The following is a 19,686-nucleotide window of genomic DNA, read 5'->3' on the forward strand; positions in this document are numbered from 1 at the left end:
GGTGTGGCTCAAGTGGTAGAGCACCAGCATAGCAAGTGCCAGACCCGGAGTTCAAACCCCAGTACCATCACCAAAACAAAAAAGGAAGGAAAAGAAAGCGAATGCATTCAAAATGGAAAGTTTTGTAGGTTTCCATTTTAGAGATTTACTATGAAGAACTAAAAAGATCTCTGGCTTAAGAAAAAGTACATTTCTAATTATTTTCTCATCTAGAACATGTGAATGCATGTATCAAAATTACAGTGGTAGTGATTGACTTTTCTTTTCCTGCTAGTCCTAGGGCTTGAACTCAGGGCCTGAGCAGTCCCTGACCCTCATTGTGCTCAAGGCTAGCACTTACCAATTTAGCCATAGTGCCACTTCCAGATTTTTCTGAGTAGTTTTTATTGGAGATAAGAGTCTCATGGACTTGCCTGCCCAGGCAGGCTTGGTGCCACAATCTCAGAACTCAGCCTCTTGAGTAGCATGAGCTACAGGCCTGTCTTTCCAACTTGTTATTTTTAAAGAAAAGTCATGTCGGGCACAAGAGGCATAGTTTATCCTTCATTCACAGGACTAACACATAGCAGAAAGCACCAAGTTCATTTCAGCACAGTTAGTAACAAGTGATGTGGGATGGTTGTAAAGTTATTCAAGACAAGCAATACAAGAATAAAGCATCCCTCTTCCTTGACAGAATGGCAGTGTAGAAGCCCATACTATCCTTGAAGCTCCCAAAATCTAAAAAGCATTTTGACTTAAAACTGTTTTGAGATTATTCTCTTATTTCTCCCAAATAACAACATTGCATAGAAAAACTCAAAATTCAACACATGTAGCTCTTAAAAGGAGTAAGGCATAGGAAAGGATTTATTTGAACTACTTTGTAAAATCCGATTATATGTAGTTTATCCCTCATTTACAGAAACTTGAGTTTCAAGTTTTTTTTTTTTTTTTTTTTTTAATGTATGTGTACTAGTCCTAAGGTTTGAACTTAGGGCCTGCGTGCTGTCCCTGAGCTTTTTCACTCAAGGCTAGTGCTCTACCACTTGAGCCACACACAGTATCACTTCCAGTTTTTGAGTGGTTAATTGGAGGTAAGAGTCTCATGGGGACTTTGCTGCCTGGGTTGGCTTGGAACCATGATCCTCAGATCTCAGCCTCTTAAGTAGCTAGGATTAGAGGCGTGAGGCACTGGCACCTGGCCAGATCTTCTTAATACTTCCGTAGCACTGCTAGATTGCTTCATCTCTTACTTTTTTTTTTTTTTTTTTGAGGTGGGGTGTTGCTTCCTGCTTTTAATCGAAATGTGCCTGAATTGAGATTTTTGTTTTTTTCTTCTGGCTGCAGTCGCATGAGAGATACTTACCAACATGTCATTGAGATGCTGACTTCTTTTTTTTCAGGTCCAGTCCTGGGGCCTGAACTCTGAGCCTGGGTGCTGTCCCTCAGCTCTTCAGCTCAAGGCTAGCGCTCTACCACTTGAGCCACAGCTCCATGTCCGGCTTTTTTCTTTTTGCTTATGTGGTGCTGGGGAATCAAACCCAGGGCCTTAGGCATGCAAGGCAAGCGCTCTACCACTGAGCCACCTTCCCAGCCCTGAGATGCAGACTTTTCTGTGTGAACTGAATTGAAGCTGAGATCCTCCCCCCTTTCAGCCTCCCAGCTAGCTAGGATGACAGGTGTGAGCCATTGGTGCCTGGCTACCGTTGATGCTTTAAGTGTTAGAAGTGGTTTTCCTTTTTTCACTTTTATTTTTCTTGGCAAAAATGTTTAAGGGGATCCCCATACCTTGACTTTGTGTGGCATTATGTAAGTAGTGCAGAACTTACTGACTTGTCACAGGTATCCCCCACATTTATTGAATTAGTCACCATTTCATACTTGATTTGTTTTTGTTGACACCAGAAGTATATAATCCAATTTAGTTAGTTAGCTTTGGAAAAAGATCTTTTTCCCTGCTTCCTCCAGTGTTGGTTGTGTGCAAATAGAGAAGTTGATGTAAATCATGAGTTCTGGTCAACGTAGGTTCAGTTTACTAATTTGCTAATTCATTGGGGGAACTTAAGCTCATTATTGGAAAAACATACTGGCTTGCCTGTTATTAAAAGCTAGACAGTGTAAGCCTTTTATTTTTTTCCCTCCCCAGAATATTATAATAAATATTCGCAGAAATACCTGTGTAGAAATGGCTTGTAAACAGAGCTAGGCAGAGGAGAGTGGAGAGAAAAATCATGTAGTTACCTTAAATGTAAAATTTAAGATGTCAAGGTACTTAGTTAGTGACAGATATAAAATTCCATTATGAAATAGGGAAGGCACAATGGCTTTCTGTAAAGGGAGGGATAATAAATATTTTAGCATGCTAGCTGCATGCTTCATTCCATATGCTTTATTGTTATAGTTGTTTAAAAATGTAAAAACCATTCTTAGCTTGCAGATGCATTGGGGAGAAAAAAGACTGCAGATCATAATTTGCCCATGGAGTAGAGTGTTACTCTGATTAGTATTTTAGATCTCTACTGTTCTTTGTTTTGCTTTGCATTTTCAGTATGAGGGTGGGAACCAGGGCTTCAAGCATGCTAGGCAATCCTGTGCCCTCAGCCCTCTCTTTATATTTTAAATTAGCTCGCATCATTAAAGCATTAAGGTGCTGATAATTTTGTGTTTGTTTTGGTGGTACTGGGGTTTAAATGCAGGGCTTTGCACTTGCTTGGCTTGCTTACTTGGCTGATGCTCTCTTCTACTACTTGGAGCCACATAGCCAGCTGTTCATTGGGTTGAGACAGGGTTTTGCTGTAAGCCCTGGCTAGCTTTGAACTCTTTTGATCCTTGACCTTACCCTCCTATATTCTGGGATTATAGGCCTACACCTCTTGATGATTTTTTTAAAAATGAAGTATCATGTATTAAAAAATGAGTTTAAAAAGTATTTTTGAGTTAAACATTTTTTCATGCCAGGCATTGGTCACTCACGCTCATAATCCTCACTACTCAGAAGATTGAGTTCTGAGAATTGTAGTTCAAAGCCAGAAGTGGAGCTGTGGCTCAAGTGGCAAAGCACTAGTCTTGAGTGGAAAACCTCAAGGCCAAGACAGTACAGGCCCTGAGCTGAAGCCCTAAGACTGGCATGCACACACATACATACATGCTTTCTCCGTCTCTCTCTCTCTCTCTCTCTCGGTCTCTCTCTCTCTCTCTCTCTCTCTCTCTCTCTCTCTCTCTCTCTCTCTCTCTCTCTCTCTCTCTCACACACACACACACACACACACACAATTTTAGACAGGTGCTTGTGACTCACATCTGTAATCCTAGCTACCCAGGAAGCTGCATTCTGGAGGATTTTGGTTCAAGGCCATCCTGGAATGAAAAGTCTGTGAGACTGATTTCTATATTAACTAATAAAAAGCAGGTTAGAGGCATGGCTCAAGTGGTAGCGCATGTCAAGTAAGCATAGGGCCCTAAATTCAAACCCTGGTACTGTCAAAACATTTTCCAAACCATGATTATTGTGCTGGGCATGGTGGTTAATGCTTATAATTCCAGCTGTTAGGAGGATCGTGGTTTGAAGCCATTCAGGGCAAAAAGTCAACAAACAACAAACAAGTTAGACATGGTAGCACAAGCCTGATCTAGCTACATGGCAGGCAAAAGTAGGAGAATGATAGTCTTAGATGCTATTTGAAAAACAAAAATGAAAATTGATGGTGGTGTGACTTAAGTATAGTGCACCAGGCCTGAGTTCAAACTCTAGTACCCTTCCCCTCCCAAAAGGTACAATTAGATTTTTTTTGGGGGGGGGTCTGGTCGTGGGGCCTGAACTCTGGGCCTGGGTGCTGTCCCTCAGCTCTTCAACTCAAGGTTAACACTCTACCACTTGAGCCACAGCGCCACTTCCAGCTTTTTCCCTTTTGTTTATGTGGTGCTGGGGAATTGAACCCAGGGCCTCATGCATGCAAGGCAAGCGCTCTACTACTGAGCTACCTTCCTAGCCTCCCTTTTTTTTTTTGTCGATCATGGGGCTTGAACTCTGGGCCTGGGTACTGTCCCTGAGCTCTTCAGCTCAAGGCGAGTGCTCTACCACTGGAGCTAGAGTGCCACTTCTGGTTTTTTGGTGGTTTATTGGAGATAAAGAGTCTCATAGACTTTTCTGCCTGGGCTGGCTTTGAACTGTGATCCTCCGCTCTCAGCCTCCTGAGTAGCTAGGATTACAGGCGTGAGCCAATGGCGCCTGGCTAGATCTTTTTTTTTTTCCCCCCCATCTTTCCCTGCTTCTCTTATCCACTGTCTACCCTAAAAAGAACCTGGGATAAACTCTTGATTTTTTTGGAAATGAAATGAATTTAAAAATCAGCATATTTCATCAGCTTTCTTGCTGTCTCCACATTTCTCCCCTGTATTTCTTTCTTCCTACCTTTGCATACTCTCTGAGTCCCAAGTAAGCCTCTAGGTATAAATTCTTTCTAGAAGATTGCTTTGTAAGTGCTACATAAATAGTAAATGATTATAAGGGAAGAAGTATAACCAAAGTGATATGGGACCTCTGAAGCAGGAAAACAAATAAACAAGAAATACCTTTCTTCTGGGTTTATTTTTTTTTTTTTAATGATTTTTTTTTTTTTTGTCGGTCGTGGGTCTTGAACTCTGGGCCTGGGCGCTGTCCCTCAGCTCTTCAGCTCAAGGCGAGCGCTCTACCACTTGAGCTACAGCGCCACTTCCGGTTTTCTGGTGGTTTATTGGAGATAGGAGTCTCGCGGTCTTTCCTGCCCGGGCTGACTTTGAACCGCGATCCTCAGATCTCAGCCTCCTGAGTAGCTAGGATTACAGGCGTGAGCCACCAGCGCCCGGCTCTTCTGGGTTTATCTTAACCCTTGAAGCTTGTAAACTCCTTGAAGGCAGGGACAGTGCCTAGGCCCCCCAAGTTTAAGCCCCAGGACTGGATTAAATAAAAAGGGTAGGGGTGGATTTGTGAGTCCTTAAGTTCAAGCCTTAGTATTCCCTCTTCTTTCCCCAAAGAATAAGTGGTCACTTAGTGTTACTTACACCACACTTGTCAAGCACCTTACTACTTGAGCCATGACCCCAGCAATGATCTATACCATACCGCATAGGTCTGTCTAAGTACACTGATACTGTATTCCCTTGTATATAATTGTCTTAGGATGCATTTCTGAGAAAGCATACCATTAAGAGATGCATGATTGTACTTAGAAAGTGACCTGTGCAAGGCAATGTGTGCTCTTTACCCCACCTCTTTCATTCCAGAATGGTATCAGTCTCTTGAATGATACCACCATGATGTTTAGTACCATTCAATGAAATAACTGTTAGCTACTTAAAGTTAGGAGGAAATGTTTCTTCAAATTGTATGTTCTGGTTATTTTACATGGTGAATATAGAAGTTTGTACTCATTATTTTCCCATTACATGGTAGTTGTGGTGGCATTTACCACTATTTGTGTGTATCTAACTTTAATTATATATGGGGGGTGCTCATCAGGAAACCTAAAATATTTATTAATAAGCACGACCAGCTCTTTTATTTACATTTGTGCTTAATTGGTTCTTATGCAGTAAGACCCCCACCAGGCCCCTCGAATTCAAAGTCTGGCATTCACTTAGCTTGCTCGTGTGGCTGGCACTGCACCACTTAACCTGTGCTTCCAGCCCCTGTGCCATAAAAAAAATTTTTTTTTTTTTTGATTGGTCATGGGGCTTGAACTCTGGGCCCGGGTGCTGTCCCTCAGTTCTTCAGCTCAAGACATGGGCTCTACGTGAGCCTGAGCCGCAGCGCCACTTCCGGTTTTCTGGTGGTTAATTGAAGATGAGTCTCAAGGACTTTCCTACCCAGGCTGGCTTTTAACTGTGATCCTCAGATCTCAGCCTCCTGAGTAGCTAGGATTACAGGTGGGAGCTACTGGTGCCCAGCTTGTGCCATACATTTTTGTTTGAGTTTCTTCTGGTTATTTTTCTTTTCTGTGCTACTTCCTCTTCTGGTTTAGGAACAGTTCCTTTCCAATTTGGATCACCTCAGTGTGGTAGAGGGAGTTCCTGTATTGGTCAATCTGACTGTGAGTCTATAGGTAAGGCACTGATTACCAGGGTTATGTTTGATGATCAGAGAATCTCCATCCAAACCTTTCAGTTCAGGCATTGCTCTCCAGCACTCTTTGCGGGGCCCACTGTATGGCCTGGGCATATCAATCAACTCTACCATTGTAATGCCAGAATGGCACACACATTGTTACTTGAAAGTGACCTTTCAGGTACTTGATGTCTCTTCTGATATGCATATGCTTGATGGCTGGGCCGTTTCTCAGGCATTCTTAAACTGAGCACCCAGATTTGAACCTCTTGATTCACATGATTTTTGTGGGTTTTCGGAATCAAAAGAGTAGCAAGCCATTTCTACAAGTCACCTCAGGTCACTTAAAACACATACATGTCTCCCATTTCTACTTTTTCTTTTTTCGCCTGTCCTGAGACTTGAACTTAGGGCCTGAGCACTGTCGCTGAGCTTCTTTTGCTCAAGGCTAGCACTCTGCCACTTGAGCCACACAGCACCACTTCTGCCTTTTTCTGTTTATGTGGTACTGAGGAATTGAACCAAGGCTTCATGCATGCTAGTCAAACACTGTACTACTAAGTCACATTCCCAACCCCTTGATTTGTTTTTTTGATGGTACTTGTATTTTAACTCATTCTTTGTTTATTTGTTTTGAGTCTTGAATTCAGGACCTGGTCACTGTCCCTGAGTCTCTATGCTTAAGGCTAGAGCTCTACCACTTGAGGCACAGTACTACTTCCTGATTTTTGAATGGTTAATTGGAGATAAGAGTCTCATGGAGACTTTTCTGCTTGGGCTGACTTTGAACCATGATCCTCAGATCTCATCCTCCTGAGTAGCTAGGAATACAGGTGTGAGCCACTGGCACCTAGCGTTTGAACTTAAGTTTTTGTTTGAGTTTCTTCTGGTTATTTTTCATTTCTGTGCTTCTTCCTCTTCTGGTTTAGGAATAGCTCCTTTCCAATTTGGATCACCTTACTGTGGTAGAGAGAGTCTGTTAGGTAGGACACTGATTACCTAGGCAAGCATTTTACCACTTGAACCACATCTCCAGCCTGTGAATTATTGAGTTTTTCTGGGAGCTGAAGTCAAGTTAACAATTACTAAAAGTGGCTGTATCTTATAAAAGTATAGTCAGGGGCTGGGAAGTTGGCTCAGTGGTAGAGCGCTTGCCTTGCATGCCTGAGGCACTGGGTTCGATTCCTCAGCACCACATAAGCAAAAAGAAAAAAGCTGGAAGTGGCGCTGTGGCTCAAGTGGTAGAGCACTAGCCTTGAGCTGAAGAGCTGAGGGACAGTGCTCAGGCCCAGAGTTCAGGCCCCACAACCGGAAAAAAAAAAAAAAAAAAAAAAAAAAGTATAGTCATTGTAAAACTGGAGTGTATTGTTTTATGCGGCTAAAGAACCTCCCCCAAAGGATATAAAACTCCTGTAATCCCCTATGGAACAAGAGGATAGTATTTCATGTGACTAGTGACAAATTTTGTTTGTTTGTTTGTTTGGGTCCGGTCCTGGGGCCTGAACTCTGGGCCTGGGTGCTGCCCCTCAGCTCTTCAGCTCAAGGCTAGCACTCTACCACTTGAGCCACAGCGCCACTTCCGGCTTTTTTTTCTTTTTGCATATGTGGTGCTGAGGGCCTCTGGCATGCAAGGCAAGCACTCTACCACTGAGCCACCTTCCCAGCCCCTAGTGACAAATTTTGAAAGGTAAGAGTAGGGCTAAGCCAGAGAAGAAGATAGTGTGCTCTGTTAATTTGGGGGCTATTTTTAATATGCTGTTAGCCAACAACATACAATGAGCTGATAAATCATGACCAGATTGGTCTCAGAGTCTTTCCTGTAGCAGACTTCATGTTTGTTCAGCATACAACAATGTACTGTAAAAACAACAACAATCACCACTTCTTCAACTGGTTAATATAGAGCCTCTGAAGAAAAATGAACTACAAAACCTGAACTTCAAACACATATTCCAATGAAGTTAGTTTGGATCTATATTAGATTTGTTAGAAAAGAGGAGATTATAACAAGCGTTATTGTGAAATGTTTTCATGATTAGTACATGCTGTACTGGAAGGAACTAGGTGGGAGTGGTCACTCAGGAGCACTGGAAGCCAGCCTTGCTAGTACAGTGGACTCCAAAAGGAGGCGAAGGTGTGCTTACAATGATACAATGTACAATATGTACAATGATGGTACATATCCACCAGGCATCCAGGCTCAGGGGAGATGCTATGCCATTACTGTGACATAGCCATCAGAAATGAGCAGTGACAATCAAGTACTAATAATTCCTTATATCTTAGTTTACAATTTATTTCATATCTGTAGGGGTATGTGTGTGTCTTGTGTGTCTGTGTGTGTGTTGGTTCTGAACTCAGGGCTTAGGTGTTGTCCCAGAGCTTTGGTGCTCAAGATTAGTGCTCTAACACTTGAGCCACAGCTCAATGCTTCTGGCTTTTTTAGTAGTTAACTGGAAATGAGTCTTAGAAACTCCTATCAAAGGGACTGGGAAGGTGGCTCAGTGGTAGAGCGCTTGCCTTACATGCCTGAGGCCCTGGGTTTGATTCCTCAGCACCACATAAGCAAAAAGAAAAAAGCCGGAAGTGGCTCTGTGACTCAAGTGGTAGAGCTCTAGCCTTGAGCTGAAGAGCCGAGGGAAAGCACCCAGGCCCAGAGTTCAGGCCCCACGACAGGACCCCCCCCCCCAAAAAAAAGAAACTCCTATCAAAGCCAAACTAGCCCTAGGGGCCAGGCTGGTAGCTCATGATATAATCTTAGCTATTCAGAGGGTTGAGTTCTGTGGATCAGGGTTCAGAACCAGCCCCAGGCAAGAAAGTCTGGGAGACTCTTTGTCTCCAATTAACCACCAGAAAATTGGAAGTGGCACTGTGGCTCAAAGTAGTAGAGTTCTATCCTTGAGCAAAAGAGGTCAAAGATAGCACCCAGACCCTGAGTTCAAGCTCCACAACCAACAAAAAGCAAAAACCAGGCTGGCTTTGAACCGAGATCCTCAGCTTTTAGTCTCTTGAGTACAGGATTACAGGTGTGAGCCACCAGTACCTGGCTTTGTAGAGAGAATTTTTTTTTTCTTTTTGCCAGTCCTAGGGTTTGAAATCGGCCTGGGTACTGTCCCTGAACTGCTTTGCTCAAGGCTAGCTCTCTACCACTTGAGCCACAGCGCCACTTCTGGCTTTTTCTGCATATGTGGTACTGAGGAATTGAACTCAGGGCTTCATGCATGCTAGGCAAGCACTCTACCACTGAGCCCCTTCCTAGCCCCAATTTTTTTTTAATTGCAGTTTTTTTTTTATTGTGATTAAGTGAATACATAAATTTTCACAAATTTTACAGTATCATGAGATAGTGATACTTAAAGTCACACATTCTAACCTTCATAGGCCAGCCTTGATTAAAAAAAAACAAACCTCAAAATATATATCTTACTGTCTAAAGAAAAATGTACTCATCTGACTTACGTAACTGTAACCCCTCTACATCATTTCTATATAACAATTTAAAAAAACTTTAAAAATAATGTCTTATGATTCTTACAGCTAAGCAACCTTTCCAAACTACCCAGCTCACAACTTTTTTTTTTAATGTGGATCTCAAACTGGTGTTCAGATGTGCCAAGTGATTTCTTTTAGAGTAGTGACATCAATGTAAGTTCATATCATCTAGGAATCTTATTACAAAGGAGAATTGGAGTAGGTTGGGGGTGGAGCCTGAGGTTCTGTGTTTCTGACAATTTTCCAGGAGACCTCAGTACAGCTAGTCTAGGGATCATGCTTTCAAACCATAGTTTCATTTACTGTAGAAAAACTTAGCAGATTTTTTTTTTTTTTTTGGTCCGGTCATGGGGCCTGAACCTGGGCCTGGACGCTGTCCCTCAGTTCTTAAGCTCAAGGCTAGTGCTCTACCACGTGAGCCACAGTGCCACTTTTTTTTTTTCTGCTTATGTGGTGCTGAGGAATCGAACCCAGGGCCTCATGCATGCAAGGCATGCGCTCTACCATTGAGCTACCTTCCCAGCCCTTGGCAGATTTTTTTAAACACATGGTAGTAAGCTACCTTATTTATGTTTAGATTTTACTGTGTTCTTTTTAACTTTAGCAGTGGGGCTCCCTCTATTGAACTTATGACCTCACATCTGTAATTAAGTGTTCTGCCATTTGAGCCATGCCTCCCAGCCCAGAAATAAGATTTTAATTCTTTTTTTTTTGGTCCGGTTGTGGGGCCTGAACTCTGGGCCTGGGCACTGTCCCTCAGCTCTTCAGCTCAAGGCTAGTGCCCTACCACTTGAGCCACAGCGCCACTTCCGGCTTTTTTCTTTTTGCTTATGTTGTGCTGAGGAATCGAACCCAGGGCCTCAGGCATGCAAGGCAAGCGCTCTACCACTGAGCCACCTTCCCAGCCCCAAGATTTTAATTCTTTATTTTACTTTTTTTTTTTTTGTTTTTTTACTTATTTTTGTGCCAGTCCTGAGACTTGAACTCAGAGCTAGAGTGCTGGCTTTGAGCTTTTTTTTTTTCTTCTTCTAAGGCTAGCACAGCCACAGCTCCACTTCTAGCTTTTTGAGTAGTTTATTCAAGTCTCACAGACTTTCTTGCCTGGGTTGGCTTTGAACTATGATCCAAAGATCTCAGCCTCCTTCGTAGCTAGGATAACAGGTGTGAGCCACTGGTGCCTGGCTGACTTAGACTATTTATTAGTGTGTGTGCGTGCGTGTGTGTGTGTGTGTGTTGAATTTCATTGTTACTTTATAAATTTGTATCTCTCTTACACTCCTCCCTCTCCTAAAAAATTTACATCCCCAAAAGATTTCCTTGTTTTGTTTTTGTAGATGCAATTTTTCTATTTCTACAGTGTTTGTCACACTTGTAGGCAAGTGCTGTACCACACTCTTTAGTCCAGAAATGGAAATTCTTAAAATGTAATGTTATTGTTACTATTAAGGTGTTGTGTTGTACAGAGGGGTTACCATTCATAATCTAGGTAATGAATACATTTTTTTTCCTGTCTGTTGTGGGGCTTGAAGTTTGGGCCTGGGTGCTGTCCCTCTGTTCAAGGCTAGCGCTTTTACCACTTGAGCCACTTCTGGTTTTCTGGTGGTTAATTGGAGATAAGAGTTTCTTGGACTTTCCTGCGTGGGCCGACTTTAAACCTTGGTCCTCAGATCTCAGCTTCTTGAGTAGTTAGGATTACAGTCGTAAGCCACCAGTGGCTGGCTGTATGGATACTGGCTATATGGGTACCTTTCTGTGATTACTTTTTTCTTTTTCTTTTTGGTTGGTCACATGGCTTGAATTCAGGGTGTGGTCTTTTTGCTTTGCTCAAGGCTAGCACTCTACCTCTTTGAGCCATAGCTCCACTTCTCATGGACTTTCTTGCCTGGGCAGACTTTGAACTGCAGTCCTCAGATCCTAGCCCCCTGAGTAGCTAGGATTACAGGTGTGAACCACAAGTGCCCACCTGTAATCACATTTTTATTGATTGCATAGTTTGTCAAGATGCTGGAGCTCTAAGAATGACCCAGTGCTCCTATTTAGATCTGTGGTGCAACTGAAATATGTAGTATGGGACCCTCTGTGTGTTTGGAGGGGGTGGGGATCATGAGCCAAACCATTACTTAATTCTGTGGAGACAGGAAATGGGGATTGGGAATGGGAAGGAGCTTCAGATGGAGCAGGTGCCTCTGCAGTACTCTGCTGCACAGTTGTGTTGTAACTGGTACACGGCAGCCAAAAGTGATGCTAAAGTTACTTAATCTTTATTATTTATTTACTTTTTTTTGATGGTCTGAGATAGGAGCTCAGTCTTGAACTTGCTTGGTAGGCAAAGGAATCTCACCTAGCCATGCTCCAAGTCCTCATATAATTTAAAGATTAGATTCATGCTAAATATTTTCTTTGAAATTCGACTGATAATTCTGGATAAAGAATCATTTTTTCAAAATAGAGTTCATGTGTAAAAATTGCAGTGAAGTTTTTAGAACATGTTATTTAGTTCCATATTGTATTGAATGCATTTTTTCTGCAGTTGATGTGGTAAATGAAAGTAATGAAATTGGTTGTGAGTTGTAACTGGCATGGTGATGTTAATAAATGCCTGTGGGTGGTATTTGAGAAGTGTTATGTAGTAATTACAATTCAAGAGCCTGAATGGAGTTTTGGTAAATCAATAATGGGAGACTAGTAATTAGAAGTAACGGGCTTTATTCTTGGGAACAGTGATTAGTATGTTGCAGTTAAAAAGTATAGGTTTCTGATTTGTCCTGAAAAACAATCACAAGATCTTTTCATTCAAAAGCTTCACTGTAAGAAGATTAGCATGGACCCTGCTCAAGGATGACAGGCAAATTCGTAAAGCATCTCATATATATTTTTTTTTTTTTTTTTAAAGCTTCCCTGTTGAGCTCTGGGTGTGGTGACAGCGCTTGGGATTTTAAGTTCAAGGGCAACCTGATGACATAAGGAGACCATCTCAAAAAAAAAAGCAACAGCCTCGCTATATTTTTGTCTTGTAAAGTATTAAACTTCAAGCTGAGATGATGGAATTTCTAAAACTTAAAAGTTTTGAGAGATGTAGAAATAAGTGAGCTTCATTTCTGGAGCCACTTTCACTGCGGATACTACAGGAGGGGCCTTTGGACATTTACTGTGCTCCTTTCCATTGTGTTGCCAGTGATCCTAAGCAAGATTTTTTTTTTTTTTTAATTGTGAAAATGCCGTACAGAGGGGTTACAATTACATCGGCAAAGTAATGAGTACATTTCTTTTTTTTTTTTTTTTTGGTCCGGTCGTGGTGCCTGAACTCTGGGCCTGGGTGCTGTCCTTCAGCTCTTCAGCTCAAGGCTAGCACTCTACCACTTGAGCCACAGTGCCACTTCCGGGTTTTTTCTTTTTGCTTATGTGGTGCTGAGGAATCGAACCCAGGGCCTCAGGCATGCAAGGCAAGCGCTCTACCACTGAGCCACCTTCCCAGCCCATGAGTACATTTCTTATCAGGCATTGTTGCTTCCTCCTTTGTTTCCCCTTCCCATCCCTTCCCATCCCCCCCACCCTACCCGCAAGATTTTTTTTTATGGTAATAAAACTTAAAATTTTATGTGTAACTCTGCATAACAAATGTTTGTCTTCATAGCAAAGTGCTTTATTCATTTTTATTATTGTGATATTTCCATATATATGCATATATGCAATGTATATATTTATTTATTTATTTATTTATTTATTTATTTATTTATTTATCCTGGTTCCAGGGCTTGCACTCAAGGTCTTGCACTATTTGGCTTACTTGCTCACAGCTGGTTCTACCTCTTGAGCCACAAGCCACACTTCTGCTCTGCTTTTTGCTAGTTAACTGGAGTTTGACTCCTTCAGACTTTTGTCCTCTGACTGGCTCCAGACACCATCCTCCAAGTCTCAGCCTCTTGAGTAGCTAGGATTACAGGTGTGAGTCACCAGTGCCCAGCTCACTTTGCATTGTTACACCCATGGAAATGAGAAATGCTTCCAGGATACATGAAGTCAGTCTACAGAGACAATAATATTTATTGAGAATTCACCTTGTTCAAGAATTGTGACACAACTTAATTTTTATTCTCAGAATATTTATTGAGTATTCACTGTGTGGTGTGTGTCACTGTTCTAGGAGCAAGAGATGGATGTAGGAAGACAACAAATAAAAGTTCCTGTCCTTGAAAATGAGCAAGTTTATGTAGTTGTATGAACTTATAATTTTTTCCCTACAGTTTTCTGAGTGGTAGAAAAGTAGTTGTATTCAAATTCAGAACAGAATTAGGCTTAAGAACTATTCTCTAGTTCTTCATTTAAAAAAAATGTAGCAATTTTCAAGCATAGTTTTATTTCTCCTTATTGTGATCATAATACTTTCCAGATTTTTCTATTGACCTTTGAGCATGGGCAGAAGCAAAGGGAAGAGTGAAGATGGAGAACTTGTTATGAATGAAGTATGTGGCAGCTGTACAGGAATGCTGTTGGTTTCCCAGAGCCTAGCATATTTCTTTTTGACATTGTTCTGAAAAGTACTGTAAACTTACAGGCAGAAGTAAACAAAGGCAGCCATTTTTGCTACTTACAAAACTTGGAAAGCAAAATAAAATTTGCCAAATAGAGAACAGGCCTAACAGAAAATATGTTATCCTTCAGAAGTTTTTTGGATGAATGCTTTTCTTTTTTTTTTTTTTTTTTTTTTTTTGGTCTGTCGTGGGGCTTGAACTCTGGGCCTGGGCGTTTTCCTTAAGCTCCAGTTCAAGGCCAGTGCTCTACCATTTGAGCCACAGCACCACGTCTGGTTATCTAGTGGTTTATTAGAGATAAGAGTTTCTCGGCTTGGCTTTGAGCCATGATTCTCAGATCTCAGCCTCCTGAATAGCTAAGATTACAGGCGTGACCCACCAGTTCCCAGTGGAATGAATGCTTTTAAAGCTCATAGTCTCATGTGCTTTGGAGGTTAACTTTGATACCCATTTAAAATTCATTAAATCATAAAGGCAGTTTGTTTTAGTTTTAAATGTCAACTATTGACTTGAATTATTCACATATTATTTTGGAACTTTTTTTTTTTGAAGGAGGTTACAAATAGCCTGTCTTGGGCTGGGAAGGTGGCTCAGTGGTAGAGCGCTTACCTTGCGTGCCTGAGGCCCTGGGTTCAGTTCCTCAGCACCACATAACAAAAAGAAAAAAGCCGGAAGTGGCACTGTGGCTCAAATGGTAGAGGGCTAGCCTTGAGCTGAAGAGCTGAGGGACAGCGCCCAGGCCCAGAGTTCAGGCTCCAAGACTGGACCCCCCAAAAAACAAACAAAACCAAACAAAAAAACAAATATCCTGTCTTCAGCATTTCCAGAAATGGCAAACAGAAAATAAAATACTTAGTTTTTATAATTTTATATTTGCTTTATCATTTGAGGTGTCTTTGATGATTAGTTATCAAATGGGAATTTTGCAGTTCTAGATAAACCTAATGATCCCATTTCTTTTTCTTTTTCTTTTTTTGGTCTGTTGTGGGGCTTGAACTCTGGGCCTGGGCAATGTCCCTCAGCTCTTCAGCTCAAGGCTAGCGCTTTACCACAGCGCCACTTCCAGCCTTTTCTGCTTATGTGGTGCTGAGGAAATCAAACCCAGGGAGGGCCTCATGCATGCAAGGCAAGCACTCTACCACTGAGCCACCTTCCCAACCCCTAATGATCCCATTTCTGAAAGCTCTATTCTAGGAAAATGATCTGTATATAAGAATGGGATACACAGCATACAGGGGAGTCTAGCCTTTAATCTCATTTGTAAGTGGAAGGCCCTGAGTTCAAGTCCTATATTGTTTAAAATAAAAATACAGGGCTGAGAAGGTGGCTCAGTGGTAGAGCACTTGCCTTGCATGTATGAACCCCTGGGTTTGATTCCTCAGCACCACATAAGCAAAAAAAGAAAAAAACCGGAAGTGGCACTGTGGCTCAAGTGGTAGAGTGCTAGCCTTGGGCTGAAGAGCTGAGGGACAGCGCCTGTGCCCAGAGTTCAGGCCCCACGATCGGCCCCCCCCCAAAATAATAATAATAAAATAAAAATATAAAAAAAGAACCCTCCCATTGACAACGAGAAATAGCGTGATAGTGAACAACTGATCATGGATTATTTTTTACATTTTCATGGACTTTTCCTCTGTAAAAGAGCATCTATTTCAAGACCTTTTTTTTTATAATTTACAAAGGGGAATTGGGATGGGTGCCAGTGGCTCATGCCTGTAATCCTAGCTGAGGATTGCAGTTTGAAGCCAGCCTGGGCTGAAAGTGAAGCCCTGGCTCAAAGTGGTAGAGTGCTAGCCTTGAGTGAAAATGCTCAGGGACAGCACCCAGGCTCTGATTTCAAGCCACATGATTGACAAAAAAAAAGGGGAATTGTCCTTAAGATCCTTCAAGTAATAGCCGTTCTTTTCCATTTGTTGCAGGTGGTACGGTTGTGTCAGAACCCAAAGCTGGCGTTAAAGAATAGTCCACCTTATATCTTAGACCTGCTGCCAGATACCTACCAGCATCTCCGTACTGTCTTGTCAAGATATGAGGGGAAGATGGAAACACTTGGAGAAAATGAATATTTTAGGGTGTTCATGGAGAATTTGATGAAGAAAACTAAGCAGACCATAAGCCTCTTCAAGGAGGGCAAAGAAAGAATGTATGAGGAGAATTCCCAGCCTAGGTAATGGAGAAAAATACTACACAAATATTGATGCAGGTCTGTGCTTGCCTGGAGTTGGCTTGAGTTTTATTTTAACTGTAGTGAAAAGCTGACATGATATAAAGATGTGCTTTATATAAAAGGTTACCTTGGTGCACTGCACTGTACCATGCTTAGATGTGCTAGATTTGTTTATCTCTGAAAATAAGTGATTTATACACTCACAGAAAAGGTTGTGCATAGTAGGTCCTTTGGAGAGTCTGAAGATCATGAAAGTTTTTGTGTAGATGGAGAATTTGAAAGAAGATTGCAGTTGAGAATAAATAATAGGTCAGATTTTACTATAGTAGCATATTATGTAAGTTGTAAACATTGAATAAAAGGAAAATAAGCCAATAGATTAGATGACTTTTGTTTGGTTATTTTTATTTATTATATATATTTTGCTAGTCCTGGGTGCTGTCTCTGAGTTCTTTTTGATTAAGGCTGGAACTCTACCACTTGAAACATAGAACTACTTCCAGTCTTTTTTTTTCTGTGATTAATTGGAGGTAAGAGTCTCATATACTTTCTTGCCCAGGCTGGCTTTGAACTGTGATCCTTAGATCTCAGCCTCCTGAGTAGCTGGGATTATAGGTGTGAGCCACCAACACCTGGTTATAGCAAAGTGAAGTGACATTTCTTTTCTTTTTTTTTTTTTTTTTGGTCAGTTGTAGGGCTTGAACTCTGGGCTTGGGCACTGTCCTTCAGCTCTTCAGTTCAAGGCGAGCGCTCTACCTCTTGAGCCACAGAGCCACTTCCAGTTTTCTAGTGGTTTATTGGAGATGACTCTCATGGAATTTCCTCCCTGGGCTGGCTTTGAACTGAGATCCTCAGATCTCAGCCTCCTGAATAGCTAGGATTACAGGCGTAAGCCACTGGTGCCTGGCGACATTTCTTTTTTTTTTTTTTTTGTCGGTCGTGGGGCTTGAACTCTGGGCCTGGGCGCTGTCCCTCAGCGCTTCAGCTCAAGGTGAGCGCTCTACCATTTGAGCTACAGCGCCACTTCCGGTTTTCTGGTGGTTTATTGGAGATAGGAGTCTCACGGTCTCTCCTGCCCGGGCTGGCTTTGAACCACAATCCTCAGATCTCAGCCTCCTGAGTAGCTAGGATTACAGGCGTGAGCCACTAGCGCCCGGCTGTGACATTTCTTTTATAACTAAAATAACTTTCTTTTTTAGGCCATGGGGCTTGAACTCTGGGCCTGGGTGCTGTCCTTCAGCTCAAGGCTAACGCTCTATCACTTGAGCTATAGTACCACTTCCGGTTTCCTGGTGGTTTATTGGTGATGAGAGTTTCACGGACTTTTCTGCCCTGGCTGGTTTGAACTGTGATCCTCAGATCTCAGCCTCCTGAGTAGCTAGGATTACAGGCGTGAGCCACCAGCACCCGGCTTAAAATAACTTATTTTAACTAGAGTAGGTAAAGGCAAATATAAGATATTTAATTCATAACACCCTCCTCCACATGTATGCTAGGCATATATTAGGCATTTAGCTACATAGTACCAATTCACAGTTTATTCCATAAACACTGGAGAGACCACCATGTGTTTTTTTATACTAGTTAAATACTAAAAACTATAGGCTGTCCTACATGTTACTCGTTTGCTTATTGTTAGTTATATACTGGGAAGAAGTTAACTGTGGATGTAATTATACTTGATTTTTTTCCAGTTGGAAATAACTATTAACTCATCTAGAACAAGTAATAAAATGCAAATTTCACTTATATATATTTATGTATATATATATAATTTTTCTTTTTGGCAATTGGGCTTAAACTCATTGCCTGGGCACTGTCTCTGAGCTCTTCTCAAGGCTAGTGCTCTACCACTTTGAGCCACAGCTCCATTTCCGGTTTTCTGGTGTTTAATTGGAGATAAGAGTCTCATAGACTTTCCTGCCTTAGCAGGCTTTGAAACTGTGATCCTCATATCTCAGCCTCCTGAGTAGCTAGGATACAGGCATGAGCCACCAGCGCCTCGCTTCCACTAAGATTTTTTTAGTGAGTAATTTACTTTTGAGGAGTGATTTGAGTTGAGGACCAGTACCTAAATGGTGTCTGTGTAGTTGACTAATTTGGCTCACTTGGCTTATGTGTTGACAGCTTGGTGTCACTTAAATTTTTCTCCGTGTCATATGCATGTTGCCTTTACTGTAAGAAATTACTCAGATTTAGTCCATATGTATTATCAGTCTTGTCTTACTGAAAATGTTTTTTGGTGGCAATTCAGAAAAATTTGTGACTTTTCAGGAAGATGTGGAAGGCAGATTATGAGTTTTAGGCCAGCTTGGTCTGCATAGTAAGGGGATCCTGTCTCAAACAAAATGGTTAATAGGATTTTAAAGAAAAAGATGTGTGGGGCTGGGAAGGTGGCTCAAGGGTAGAGCGCTTGCCTTACATGCATGAGGCCCTGGGTTCGATTCCTCAGCACCACATAAGCAAAAAGAAAAAGCTGGAAGTGGTGCTGTGGCTCAAGTGGTAGAGCACTAGCTTTGAGCTGAAGAGTTGAAGGATAGCGCCCAGGCCCAGAGTTCAGGCCCCACGACTGGACCCAAAAAAAGAAAAAAAAGAAAAAGATGTGTTATGAAAAGAGCTGGTGCTAACACTTAAGACACATTGCAGGCTTGAGTGCTCAGAAGGCTTATTTTTGAGTGCACCTGACTCTATTCTCTTGTTTTTTTTCTTTATTTTCTACCATAGCTGAATAGATAGGTCCATACCACCATACCCACTTTTACAAGATTTTCCTCTCTTGTCCCTGTGAAAGAACTAGGAAATTACTATATTCTTTTCAGGTGATTCTTTCTACAGCTTCTGGTATTTTCTTGTGATTTATGCTCATCTAAAGACTTAGAAGTTCCTTTCTGTAGACTTTTAATGTTGGCTCTTTCTGTATACCCTCTCCTCTGTATTTTGCACTATACATACTAGCTTCTCTGGCTTCTCCAGATTTGGAACCAGAATATTAGGTTGCCTGGGCTTCCCCACCCCCTTCCCTCAAGTCTTGGAATTGTCCAGGAGTAAAGTAAGGCAGTCATAGGACTTCTTCATTGGTTGTCCCCTCTGTAGTCACTGCCTCTGTGGCTCATGTCAAGTGTCTAAAAACTTGTTTCATAAGCTTTGTCTAGCATTTTAGTTCTTTTAGATCATGTGGGAAGGTAAGTGTCTCTGTAATTTCATCTTGAATCAAAGCAGAAGTTCAGTCTAGAGCTTAGAGCATTTTCTGTTTCAGATGCAATTAATATTTATCATCTCTTACTTTGTACAAGATATATGTTCATAACTCAGATCTAGTCTTCACTCTGTCATGCTGCATATATTAATGAAACCCTTTACTTACAGTGCCCAACACTTGGGCACTGTATATTTACTGCTGAGAAAAATAACATGGCCTTTGCCCTCTATAA

The 19,686-nt window shown here is 41.7% G+C and overlaps 1 protein-coding gene and 1 pseudogene across 1 annotated transcript in view; both read left to right on the plus strand.

The window, feature by feature from the left end:
- The window catches only part of Cbl (Cbl proto-oncogene), a 66,930-nt gene that overhangs the window by 2,578 nt on the left and 44,666 nt on the right, over positions 1–19,686 (plus strand). The window contains exon 2 of the mRNA XM_070038665.1: positions 16,008–16,255. Coding sequence (XP_069894766.1) covers positions 16,008–16,255 — 248 coding nt within the window. The remainder of the gene's footprint in view (positions 1–16,007; positions 16,256–19,686) is intronic.
- LOC138839023 (U6 spliceosomal RNA) lies at positions 12,342–12,429 on the plus strand (annotated as a pseudogene).

Source organism: Dipodomys merriami, unplaced genomic scaffold (genome assembly GCF_024711535.1).
Source record: "Dipodomys merriami isolate MVZ:Mamm:240054 unplaced genomic scaffold, mDipMer1.0.p SCAF_29, whole genome shotgun sequence".
Taxonomy (NCBI): Eukaryota; Metazoa; Chordata; class Mammalia; order Rodentia; family Heteromyidae; genus Dipodomys; species Dipodomys merriami.